The sequence below is a fragment of the Poeciliopsis prolifica genome, unplaced genomic scaffold (genome assembly GCF_027474105.1).
Source record: "Poeciliopsis prolifica strain line A6 unplaced genomic scaffold, Auburn_PproV2 SCAFFOLD050, whole genome shotgun sequence".
Classification (NCBI taxonomy): Eukaryota; Metazoa; Chordata; class Actinopteri; order Cyprinodontiformes; family Poeciliidae; genus Poeciliopsis; species Poeciliopsis prolifica.
The window spans coordinates 3,921,741-3,935,684 of NW_026562425.1; the positions used below are offsets into that span (position 1 = coordinate 3,921,741).

Consider the following 13,944-nt stretch of genomic DNA (forward strand, 5'->3'; position numbering starts at 1 on the left):
TTTTTTACATCAATGAAAGAATATGTAAATTTTTGTTTTATTCTCATGTGTTGCTTTACATTATTCCAGACTTGAATAATGTTAAATGACATCTTGAACTGTTAAAAATAAGTTCTTAAAATAAAAAAAACATTCTTCTGATATCTTTGAGTCTCTCTTAAAAATTACAGGTAACAAAATAGTACATTTCTTTATATTGTAATATTAATCTGACCGCACATTTACATAACTTTAAGCATAATCATGCTTAATTCAAGATGTATAGAATCAATCAAAAGAAGCAGGCAATAGAAGAAGAAGAAATGTTTTCAGGAATCCTCCAAAGTTGAGACATATAGTCAAGGAAGTTCAGGTGAAGTTAAGACAACAAGAGCGAAAAGACAAATATGAAATAATGACTTTCCCTCTAATGTGCATTAGAAGTCTGTTGCTGTTTTCTCCAGAAAAAATTGCTGCACTGCAACATTTCAGTGGCAGAGGGTGAGTGTAGCCTGAATGCTTCCTTCTCAAGTGTTTGTCAGCGTGAATGAGCCGCTCTCATCTTCCTGTTTTCTTCCTCAGACAGCAGCACGAGTCAGTCAGGATTGATCAAGGAGAGAGGAAACACTAAAATGATTACTTGCACCAGTTCTTTGCTTTTTTGTCTCCCAAGGATACCCGCTCTGAAGCCTCTGACAGTCGGTGTGAGAGAACCAAAGAGGATTCGTGAAATGCCTAAACTTGGAACCTTTGCGGCGCTTGGAGGATGTTGTAGAAGTACCAGAGAGAGAGAGAAAGGAAAAAAAAAAAAACACTGTCAAGAGCTCTCCCTTGGTTGTAAGAAAGACTTTTATGAGGCAGGAACAGACAACATGCCAGGGAAGAGCGAGGATGCACTCCCAGCTCCACTGATGCATAAAGATGTTATTTAGCATTCATTTCTGAGAATTAAGCGTGCCAAGACGAATCCTGCACCATCTCCACGTACGCTGCTGCCTTTCCTATCAGGCTGCTTTGAATTCTGGGTTTTCTGGCCTGGGTCGTTTCTGCCAAGCCTTGGCTGGCAGTCATGAAAGGCTTTGAGGGTCTTAAAGACTCATGAATATTGTAAAAGAATAATCTTTGAAGTTTGCTTGAATCGACTTGAGAAACAGTTTGTTTTGCTTTAATCATTTAGTCATTCATTTAATCATTTAGGCAGAGTAATTAATGATAATTAACAAAGTAATCTACATCATTTCTCTGAAAAGAGAGTGAAGATTTATAAACACCTTCTCATTATATTCTCGAGTTATTCTAACACATGCAGCCTGAGGTTATTTAGAGTCTGCTGCTTGAAGACGTTTGACATTTTTCTCAGACTTTAGGGACAACAAACCATTTGTTGAGCTAATGTTCTGTGTCCACATGTGAGTAGAAACCAGCTTGAAGTTCACAAAAAGTCCCAACAAACATCTTTTGTGTCCTTTATCCAGTAATCCTCACAGATCTCATCTGCAACACTAGATTTGCTTGCTCAGCATACAAAGGGCTACAGGATGCAGAGGAAATGATATCTTACAGTAAAATAAATGCACTACCTGTCCACATTTGTATCTTTATAAAATATTAACAGCACTTTTTGTTGTTGACTTTTTGTCACATGGCAATATACCTATGTAACAGACCAAAACAAAGTCACTTCTGAGTCAATATTTTGTAAATTCAGCTTTCACTGCAGTTATAGCTTTCATGTCTTGAAAATTGAAGTCAAAAACTAATTATTGCCCATTCTTCTTTGCAAAATTGCTCAAGCTCAAGCAGAGTGGATCAGAGCCTGGGAACATAAGTTTTTATTATTATTATTATTGTTTTTTTTTTTTATAATTTGCTAATTTAACCCTTTTTTTTGCTTGGTCAAATTAGCAGCATGACTGTTTTATATTAAAATCTACAGCTCAAAGAAAAAACTTAAAATGATCAGTTTCTCTATTTTTACTTTTTACAGGTATATGTTTGAGTAAAATGAACATTGTTCATTTATTACATAAACTACTGACAACATGTCTCTGACATTCCAAGCAAAATTTAGGATTTATTTTCAGAAAATGAGAAATGGCCAGAATAACAAAAAAAGATGCAGTGCTGTCAGACTTCAAATAACGCAAAGACAAGTTCATATCAATTTAGAATCAACAATATTAATGTTTTAACTCAGGAAGAGTTCAGAATTCAATATTTGGAGGAAGAACCACGAGGTTTTCAATGGAGTTCAGTGCTCTTCATTTTTTCCAGAGCTTCAGGCAACATAAAACAACTATATTTAATTAGGGTATCAAAGTAAAAGTGGTTGAACATTTTGAAAGCCGTCCGTTGCACCCCTTCCGCTTTACTGTAGGTCTGCCACATAAAATCCTCATTAAATACATCGACGTTTCTCGTTGGTCCATGAAAACAATGTGAGAAAACTTAGTGTGAATACTTTTGCTCGTCAGCTCAAGACTCATCGATTTGCTCCGTCCCTATTTGTTTAGTTCTGCAAACCTCTGATCTGCAGTGGAATTGGGCTGAAGCTCAGTTCTGGCATTACCATATTGTGGAAAAAGTTAAACCACCTCTAATCTCTTTTTACTTAACTTCACAGGAGCCGAGCTTCCTTGTTATCTCTTAAAGTGGTTTTGATCAGCTGATCTCTGGGTTTTCTGAATACTGTTCTCTGGATTTTTTTATTCTCCTTTTCACTCAGATACCTGAACATTTTCAGCAGACACATTGTGAGGACTTTGCCATCGCCTCTCAAAGAAGCCTTATTACACTTAGTAATACATTTTTCTATTCTCTACTTCAAATAGATGTTAAGGCTGAGAGCTGCATGTAGAAATGAGCGCAGGAAAGAGAGGGACACAAAGGGGCTTCTTACAAACTCACATCAGATGTTCTGAAGCCTTTTGTGTTGAGGATTTCTTTCAGATTGTAAGGATGTGGTGACTCAAGTGTCACAGGAAACCAGTGAAAAGGGTGGAAATGTACAAAGTATAACGTTCCAGTTCTTCTCTGTTTGAAGAAACCATGTTAATTATAGTTATTATTACAGATTAAAAAAAAAATCATTTTTACTATGATTTATAATTTGTTCTTTTTTACCTTCGGGAATTGCCTTTTATGTGACAACTTCACCTTTGTCCTTTCTCCTCTGACCTCTGACGCCAACAAGGTCAGAAAAAACACTGCAGAAAAATTAATTCTTGCCGAAATTCATACTTTTATTCTGAAAGCTGGATAAAAGTATGCTTGAAATAATAAAAACTTTTCAGCAAGACATAGGAGCTTGTTTTAAGTCAATAATTCCTTAATATTGGTAAAGAAAAGTATTGGTTTCACTGACAGACTATTTAAGTTTTGTCATGTTATCAGTGACAATCTGTCAGTGGAATTAGTACTTTTTTAAAATCAATATTAAGGTATTTACTTAAAACCAGCACCTATATTTTGCTGAAAAGTTACTTGTAAGTTAGCTTTGTCTTATTTCAAGATATTGGTACTAGAAACTAGACTAAAACGTGGTGGGATTTTGTTTTTTGCAGTAGTTATTGGTAAAAAAAAAACTTATAGATTTGCAGTTTCTGAAATACTGAAATGTCTGAGCCACATTCAGTTTCCTTTCTGGTTGATTTGGAAGGAACTTTCTGACATCCAGTTTATGGATGACTCTATGACACGCAGTCTGTCCTTAAATCACAGCTGAACGCGCCACTGTTCAAACAGGCATTTCCAGGATCTCTTTATCTTTTTGAATTTTGATTTTTTTTTCTTTAAAATGTATTTTTATTTTTGTGAGGTGACATTATGTGTCCTCAAAGCACCTTTTAAATAAAATATATAACTATTATTATTATAAATACTTATACTGCTTCAAACAAGGACGTTGCCATGGTCATTGCTTCACGTGTTGGCAGATATTAATTTAAATATGTATTTAAGGATAGCGACAGGGCGGACTTAGGATTTATAAAGGAAAGGTGTGCAGCATATATGTTTTCGATTTTTTCGACATTTTTCAGTGTGAAAACCTTGCACTCTTTTATGCATAAGGCCTCAACTCTGTTGAAGGTTTAATTTGATCTCCTACATGAATACAGATGGCTACACTGGCTAGCAGTTCTCTGCTCAATAAAAAGACTCTGGTTTGTACGTTGTAATTTGTTATGTTGGGAGAGTACTTGCTCTTTAAAGTTTATTATCTTTTTTCAGTGTTCAGTGTGCAAAGGTTTTAGAAACCAAAAACCCAGATTCGGTTATTTTATGGTAAACTATGCTTACGTGTCATTTCCTTTGCTTTCCCCTTTGTCCACACTTTCATTTCTGATTTTGACTTTCTGACTTTTACATCTTGGAAACATTTTAAGGGGAATTTATAATGCAAAATGTACTTTTTATACATTTTTATGCTTCCATTTTGGTATCTACTGTTTCTAGAAGCAACCTTGGCATTTAAAGAAACATCCAGCATTGTGTTGTTTTGGCAATAACTTAAGTATTTAGGTGACTAGAAAACGAGTTGTTTAAAAAAAAACGTATGAAAATAACATAAAAAATCTGGTTTTACTGCTGTACAATGGCTGCTGGAAAGTGTTTTGTTGTTGACTGTCCATTCAGAAACCACTTGCTCCGTTCTCGATGTTTGTGAACGGGGCTCAACTTCCTCTGCTTCTGGGTCTGACTCAGGTTTATTACTGCTGAACAGTTGCACATCTGTTTGCAGCCATTTTCACACGCATAAAGCGAGCGTGTTGACATGGTGTTGGAGCTTTATTGTTTGTAAAGAGACCAGCATTACTTTCTAAAAGGAACTCCAAATAGGAAGAACTGAGTAAAATAAAATATCATGATCTGAGAATGATTTTGTGCAAAAAAAATAAAACACTGAACATGTTTTGTATAGCCTGTAGAGTTATCTCAACCTGTTCAAAGCATAATAGGTCTTATTTAAATCTATTGAAAGTATTTTCATTGTGGTAGAAGATGGCAAAAATGGCTAGCATACTATTTTCTAATGTGATTTCACAAAAAGCCTGTTATATTTATCTTTAATATCTTGAGATTCTTCTGATTAGGCAAAATTGCTTCATTTTGATCTTTTTCACACAATCCGAGAGGTAAATGAACAGAAAACAGTGAGCACATGTGCTGGCAGGGGAATAAAGAAGCATAATGGCTGCATGTGGAGGAGGAAGTGCTAGTTCAGATTCTTCCTGAGCAGCTAAATGTCTGGAACAAACGCGTTCATTTATTACCCAAAATATCAAGGACGAGGTACCCTGACTGTGTGTGTAAACTTCACGACCATCTATTCAGTGATGCTGATGAGATGCTTAAGGTTTGGATCAGACTGAGTAGTTTTTGTGACGTTATGAATGAACAGCGAGGCAGATGTGGCTCAGTTCTCTGTTCACTCGCTCTTGTCATACACTTGATTGATTTTCTGGAGTCTTGGGACTTATTTGCTGCAACAAGGATCATTTGTCACCATCACCAGCCAGCCTCTCTGTCCTTTTCTTTAAAGGTACCCTGCATGGTAGTCATGCGCAGTGATAATAGATTATTAAGGTTTCACTTTAAAGAACAGAACCAGCAGATGGAAAAACGTAACGTCTGCTTTCAAACTGATGCTGGGAACAGAAGATGGGTGTGAAATTATCTGCATAACGTTTTATTGCTGTCTTTAACAGCTTATTTTTTTTCTCCACACTTTGTGCTCCCACAGAGTATTGCAAAAGTATTCACACCCTTGATGTTTTTTTTAATCCATTTTGTCACATTGCAGCCACAAACTGAAATTTATTTAATTTGGATTTTACAGGAGAGAGCAACATAAAGTTGTGTGTGTGTGTGTGTGCTGAGTATTTCTGTTGAACCCACATGAGTCAACACTTTGTCCAAACACCCTATGGTGCAATTACAGCAGCAAGTCTTTTGGGGTGCAAGCTTTTGTACGTGCTGAGACTGAGAGTTTCCCCTTTTTCTTCTCCAAGCTGAAACACAGATTAGAGGATGTCTGTCTTTTAACTAGGTCTGGGAAACACATCAATAACAATATTTATGGAGACAGAGACGTGATTGATATCGGTAGAAAATATGTCAGAATATCCTACAATTTCACTGACCTCCGATCCAAAACCACACTGCATTCTGGGGGATGTAGGCAGAGGAAAGACTTTAGTCACTCTACCTTTCACAGCCTAGTTAAAGCAAGATTGGTGGCTCAACTAACTCACTCATTCATTGGTTACCTACCAACAACTTGCTAGGTAGTTGGTGAGTAAATGCTGCAGCAGCAGTTTCAGATTTCACAAATATGCCTCATAAAATAAAACAAACATCAAAACTGTGAAGTAGAAAAGCAATAAATGTCACTTCGTCACTTTGGTAGCATATCAGATAGTTAAAGCAAAAAAAATAATAATCAGCAATTATCGATACTGGCTGATTTGAAACCATTATATTATTCAGCCATATCACCAAACATCATAAAGTCCTGCCACAGATTATAAATTTAATTTAGAGGTCAACCTCTGCCCCAGTTTCATGTATTTCACTGCGTCCAGTCGGGTTTCTTTCAGTTACACCATCCATCTTCCCATGAACTCTAACCATTTCCCCTCGCTGGAGAAACAACACAAAACCGCCACTGCCATGTCTAAGTGTTTGATTATCATGTAAAGGACTGAACTGCCTTGTTTCTGAAATACAGACAAACTTGACTTGCGGGGATTGTGTGGTAAGGGTGACATATTGTCTTGGTTCTCCACCATAAAACTTGGATAAAGGCCAAAGAGTTGTGATATGAACATCTCATGCACGTCTTTGGAAACTCATTGAAAAAAGCCAAATTTGTTAAGTTGAGAACGTATATTGTTCTTATGGACATATTCTCCAACCTGAGCTGGTACCATGCAGCCATGGCTGCTTCTCTAAATAATTCTTTCTGAGCCAAACCTGTCAGTTTATATCTTGGCGAGCCACCATAATTATTTTTATGACACGATACACCAGGGGATATATGTGCACGTTGTGTTGCTTAAAAAATTAAAGTGAAGCACAGCAGCCTACAATGAAGAGAGTAGCTGTGTTTAAAAATTGATGCGCTATTTCTACTTAGAAACTTTCATCTTGGAGAGATGGCTGCAGTGTCACAGTTTCCATCTCCAAGTGAAGGTGGATGTCAGAGAAACACTGCAAGAGAATAGGAATTTATTTCCAGTGTTTTATGAATATACTGTGAATACATGTTGACAATTACAGATTGGTAGATATTTTGAATTAAAATAGAATGATTTTACTATCTCATAAGTGAAAAAAATTGCCAGGGGAGCTAGTACTTTTTAAATCAACATGAAGGAATTATATACTTAAAACAAGCTCCTATGTCTTGCTGAAAAGTTACCTGTAAGTTAGTTTTGTCCTATTTAAAGTGTACTATTAAATTATTTGCATGAGAAACAAAAGCACATTAACCCTTAAAAACTACAATGCTATGCTACTTTTACTAATTGGATGACTTCTCAAGAATATTAACTTTCCCTTTAATTGATTTAGGGGAATCGAACTAGAGGAAGGTGAACACATGCCCACCACACTTTTCAGATGTTTCTTTTTATTTAACATTATGACCTGTAGTCTTTTATATAAAATCCTGATGGTCCACTGAAGTTTAACTTTGTGAAACATCAATTGTCTCAAGGATTAAAAAACCACAAAGCCCCAAAAAGATATTTAAGCCAGCAGCCACTGGATGACATCACTTTCAAGCACATTGTAAATCGTATTTAATGAATTCAAGCCAGTGTTTTTTTTTTCAGTCTGCCATGTAGCACAGCTCTGCACACATTTGAATGGAAGGAAACTTATATTATCTCCCATTAGATCTACTTAAACCTTTCTCTTGCCTGCTTAATCTGCCGTCTACCATCTAATGGCCTCACTCATGCACACTCAGTTCACTTCTCATCCATCAGTCACTTAGAGGGTGGGACGGCATGTTGAGGCTGTTCAGAGACAGAGACAGAGCGAATGCAGTGGAGGTTTGATTGGATTGACTGGTAACCCTTTTAAATGCAGGTTTCCTTGCTTTGCTCTGCTGCTAATTAAGACAATTAACTTCTGAAAACTTAATAACAGCATTGCTGCATTATGAGACTATCAGTCGAGTCAAATTATCTTCCTTTTAAGGCCTGGAAAAAAGAAATTTTTTGGGTTTTTTTTATAGCAATGCGGGGATTTAGGGCGGATTACGTGTGGGTGGAGGCAAAGGATGGAGGTAAAGAAGAGGTAGGATGGGGAAAATTGTGACGTGAATGGAGCCCCGGAGGAGACTGACTGCAGAGAGAGTGTGTTAATGTGTGTGTGAGATGACGCTAAAGGTAAATACGATTCTGCACGCTTTCTCCTTCATCTTCAGAAGAAACAATGTGGAGACGTATTTTTAGAAAATACTTTGATATAATTTTGACTATAAACTCCTTTTCTACATGCTCTGTTGATGGCGCCTCATAAGCTTTGGACTTACAGCATTTAGATTGGTCCTTATATGTTCTTTAAGTAGATGAACAAGCAAGAGATCTTTGAATTTTTTTAGAAATGTATGGCAACTGAGAACCTTTATCCAGCTTAACGATAAAATAGAAAATCTCACTTTATATCGTTTTCCCATAAAACAATAAACTTACTCAATCCTTGATTTTGACTGGGGTGTTTTTATTGCATCTCAAACAGGAGTTTAAGTAATTACATTTTTTTGCTTAAAATATGTAATCAGGGATTCAATTAGGACTTGACCTTTTTTCTAATTTGGTTATTTTTGGTGTTACTCCTGTCAGGATCCTGGGTTGTTTGAGTCGGTTTAGGTTTTGTTAATAGATTGTTTCCTTTCCTTAATTAAATCAGCTGTGTTTCTGTTTTGGTGCGTTGCTGGGAAGAAATAATGGTTCTTGTTCATGTCTTGACATTGTGTAAAATGACAAACCTGCATTTCCAAATCACCTGGTTTCATAGAGGATGTGCGTCTATTCGGCAGCTGCTTTTTGATGCCTTCTCTTCTAAATCCAGTGGTTGCCGGATGTCTGGTTGTACAGAAGCCTCGTTATAAAAGTGTCCTCATACTCAGAGCCAAACAAAAACACAAAGACTACGACCAACAGGGAATTCCAAGAAGCGACTGTCCTCAGAGTTTCTGCTTTCATCTTCATGAGCCACATTCCTGCGGTGAGACTCGACGATCGTCCCCGGGGGACTGAGACATGACGAGAGGAGAGGGCGCAGTCCTCAGAGGGTGTGAAAAGCTCACGAAGAACTGCTGATGTGACAAACGGACTGCTTCAGGATTCATATAAGATGCTACGTCCAGTTCTTTTTCATCTCTAACGCCTCGGATCCAAACACTCGATCAGGAACCTTTAGTGTCACACAGTGTGTCAACATGAAGCCAAATCCAGCGACTGCTTGCTGTAGTGTCGGATACTCCAGCGGCTTTTCCTCATGAGTGTCTGAAACTAACAACATAAGACCGGAATATTCTATCCTGATGCGACATCAGAGATTATGTGTCTAAACAATAAGTGGAAAAAAAATCTTCCAAAGTAGTTTTTCAACTCAAAAACAATGTGCATTCCTGGAAATTAGAATATCATTAACAAGTTAATTTATTACTGTAATTTCATTCAAAAAGTGAAACTTTTATATCATATAGATTCACATTTGAAATGTATTACAGTGATGATTTTAATTTTTGTTAGTTCTGACAATCACAGGAATGTGAGTAAAAGACAAAAAATCTGTTTTTAGCAATAACACTCTGTTTTCTCCATAGACCATGTAAAACATGTATGATGTTTCTATTTCAGAAGGATGTGAAATAGACTGTTTACTAGCACAGTTTTCCTTTCCTCCTCATGCTGCTTTCATACATCACACTGTGAACGTCAAAGTGTCTTGAGCATTAACCTTTCGGTGATTTACTCTCCTTGTCACTGACTGCTCACTCAGCAGTCTTCATGATTTTTTAGGCCATAATGACGATCATGTAACTTCTATGTTTTCAACCTCCTAATAATCTCTGTATCATGAATGAATATGTTTCACTTTTTGAAATAAATGACTGAAATCAACTTTTGAATGATATTCTGATCTGTTGAGTTTTACTTGTATTTTCTAATAGCACTTTTGGATATTTTTTTTTTGTGATTTGATGGAACAAATTTTTTTTATATAAGGTCTCCTGTATCTACAGTCTTCAGAGTAGCTCAGACAGATGTATTAGCTGAGTGTTAAGCTATTTCCTCAGTTTATATCATGATCATCATCATCATCATCATCATCATCATGCTCTCCTTGTTAAGTTTTTCCAGCAGGTAAAAACAGCAGCAGACGGATTGACTGGATGCCTGGAAACAGCTTAAAGCCTTACAGTATCTAACTTTGTTCTGCATCTGGAAATAATCTACCTTAAAATTCAAGTGATCAAAAATATCTACATATTAAAGAACAGACAGTTATATTAGCTTTTTGCTAAATATTTAGTTATATTTCTCAAGATTTTAGGCGGATGAAAAAATCTGGGTAGCACAGTATGAGAAGGTCAAGGTCGACAATCATAGTAAGCAGTTTATTCTCTCTGTGTTCAGTCATCTGAAAAGATGTAAAAATGAACACCAAAAAGCGAAGAGGACTCAGAAGGACTCAGAATGAAAATAAGAGAGAACATTGTTGTGATATCGGTGTGCTGAGCTATTTTCAAACACGTGAACTCAGTTCACATGCACAGAAAGGCTCATCAGACCCGCACGTCTGAATCACCTCCATGTCACAGTTCCCCTCACCTCCCGCCGACAGAAAACTGTCGCCTTCTGCACAGGCATGAGCGCAGTTACAAAAAAAAAAAAAAAACTGGCACAGGCAACAAAACGGCTTAGATGCAGAGCAATGTGCTTTGTTACCGAGATATTTCACAAAACAAATTACTTACCACATTGTCCACCGCACTTCATTGTCAGCCCTGGCAACAGTTGCTGCTCTAAAAGTGTTGCTTTGGCCGTCGAATGCAATTAAAGTAATAGAGTATGTTGAGTCCTCTTAACTCTATCGGTGTCACCTAACGAGACGACTGGTTATGTGTTTAGACCTGCGCAAGTGGAAGGAAATGTCTTGTCTCTCCATCTGTAAATGGAGTCAGAATAATACCTTACACAGATATAACTAGTTTATTATGTATATATTTAGAGTATCTGCTACTTAAACCACAAATGATGTGTGCTACATCATTATATTGACCCATTAGATTGATATTGCCATGTCAGGTTGATTGTTTCTGATTACAGCTTAATAAGCCTTATGCTTCCAAGCGAACATTAAGAGCTGAAAAAACCTTTTGGGTGAGAGGCTGAAAGACTCCTGTAAGGTCATTCTTGCATATTTATGTTAGGGTTCTTGTTTCTTTGCATTCATTTAATAAGGGAAACAAACAACATTACAAAGCACATTTTAACAAAAGCACCACTGCAGCAAAAATGTATCAAATAAATCCAAATGTGTATGTATTTATGAATTTCAGGTGTAGCAGGATTGTGCAGCTTGCACTTTTCCTTTTTTATTTGGATATGTAAATATTAAGTACTTCTGCCAAAGGCTTGAGTGGAGGCACAAGATTAGTGACAAATTAATGAAATAAATCAGTTAAATGAAATCTGGCTTTTCAGTTTATTGATCTGAAAGATGAAGTAGAATCCCTCCCAAGAAGACCATATTTAATTTTATTTGATGCACCTGAAGAGGTCAGGTGTTTCTCTTTTACCTATGGATACAAACAATATACTAATTAATCACATGACAAATAATGAGCAGTGATAATTTACAGTTGCCAGATTGTTTGTTTTGCATGCGTCTTTCTTTGTTTTTTTTTGTTTCTTTCTTTCTTTCTTTCTTTCTTTCTTTGTTTCTTTCTTTCTTTCTTTCTTTCTTTCTTTCTTTCTTTCTTTCTTTCTTTCTTTCTTTCTTTCTTTCTTTCTTTCTTTCTTTCTTTCTTTCTTTCTTTCTTTCTTTCTTTCTTTCTTTCTTTCTTTCTTTCTTTCTACCAGACAGAAGTCTTCAGTCTGGTGGATTTGTCTCTAATCTATTTGAAATACAATTTTGGACTTCAGTATCCATCTTATTTGTTGTTTTAGTTATTTTGTTAATTCATCTTGGAAATCTAAAACGTCTTCTTGTTCTAGTATTAGATGTTTGCTAAAAGAATAACATTTATTCATCCCTGAGAGGGTGCAATTGCATTATTGTGCCATTACCATTACATTACTTTGAAATTTTCTCAAAACAACAACACTATTGTTTATTGCACTAACTTCAGGGTGATTTATCATGCAGGAAAGTTAGTTCTCATGACAGGTCTGGTAGTTATTACAGGTCTGTCCAGTATTTACATCCTGCTGTTGGTCTTTCTGAGCCTGGTCTCTGCTTTGTCTCTAACCGGCTCGCTCACATGTGTCTCCCAGCAGGCAGAGCTCCAGGACTAGGATGACTGGGAAGACCCAGACCAGCAACGTGACCAACAAGAATGACCCACGCTCCCTCAACTCCCGCGTCTTCATCGGCAACCTCAACACGGCCGTCGTCACCAAGGCCGACATCGAGGCCATCTTCGCTAAATACGGGAAGATAGTGGGGTGCTCCGTTCACAAGGGCTACGCCTTTGTTCAGTACGCCAGCGAGAGGAACGCCCGGGCGGCTGTGGCTGGGGAGAACAGCAGAGTCATCGCTGGACAGTCTCTAGGTAAGAAAATCCCTGTTTCAGTTTGAATCTAAGAGCTGCGGGACAGTGTGAGAAAACTAGTGTTTGGGCGGCAACAAATATTTCTCTTTCCTTTCCCCCCCATTTCAGGTGGGTTTTATCAATATTTAGTGATATTTATGGATATAAACAAGTTCTAACACATCTTTTGGGGGACAACAAGGAGATATTTGCCAAGGGACACAGAAAAAAAACCAAAAATAAAAACAGCCCATAACATCCTTGTAGGTCCGGCCCTGCTAATTTTACATAGTTTCTGTTCACTTCAGTGTATATCAGTACTTTATACTAGCTATCTTGTCTCAGATAAAACCTTTTGCATTAAATATATCTATGTACACACACACACATATATATATATATATATATATAAAATATTTGAAAATAATGCTACAATGATGTTATATGTTATTCGTAATTTAAAAAATAAGAGAGTGAATAACATCTACTGCTTCAAATAAACATGCACTTATAGGTTGTTATTTCAACGAAACATATATCTCCAATTAAAAAAGGCATTTCAAACTGTAGTACATTCTTTACATGTTCTTGTGAGAGCATCTTTTTCAATAGCTTTGTTCAATACTTTATTACAGATAACAAATCAAATTTTATACAAAAGCAATAATATGTGAGTTCAAATAAAAACGAGGCAAGAGTCATAAAAGCGGGGTCAATACAAATAAGCAAAGTAAATTTCATAAATCCGTAAAAAAATAAACTTTAAAGTCGAAGATTCAGTTCGTATTCTGTGAGTCTGAGATCTTTGAGCTTCATTATTGAAACGCAGAACGACAAACAATCGCTCCAGTCGGAGTTTTAATATTTTGATCTGCCTCATACTGTTATGGCAAAAATAAAGAAAGCAATATATTTGCTTGCCGATATTAAATTGGACAGTTAAATCTTAGAAACCATTTCATAAAATTGGACGTATTTACTGTGAAGGTATGAAATCCTTAAAGGAAAAAGCAGCAACACATAAAAGCGAGGAGATGAAAAGAAAGTGAGGGAGAGAGGGCATTCACAGCGTAATCCATATGGGAGTTTGGTAAATCCCTGTAAAGCTTTCCCATATTACTTATTGATTTGTTCACAGCGTAATCCATGGAAAATAAAAGTCTTTTCTGCTTCCTCTTTAAAAATTA

At 36.5% G+C, this 13,944-nt stretch overlaps 1 protein-coding gene across 4 annotated transcripts in view; it reads left to right on the top strand.

Annotated features, from left to right (window-relative positions):
• The window catches only part of LOC129378097 (RNA-binding Raly-like protein), a 59,816-nt gene that overhangs the window by 14,120 nt on the left and 31,752 nt on the right, over positions 1 to 13,944 (top strand). For 3 of the 4 annotated variants that reach the window (XM_055058389.1, XM_055058390.1, XM_055058387.1), the window contains exon 2: positions 12,501 to 12,778. In XM_055058389.1, the coding sequence (XP_054914364.1) occupies positions 12,523 to 12,778 (256 nt within the window). In that variant the 5' untranslated portion in view covers positions 12,501 to 12,522. The remainder of the gene's footprint in view (positions 1 to 12,500; positions 12,779 to 13,944) is intronic. The other variant, XM_055058388.1, reaches the window with a different exon arrangement.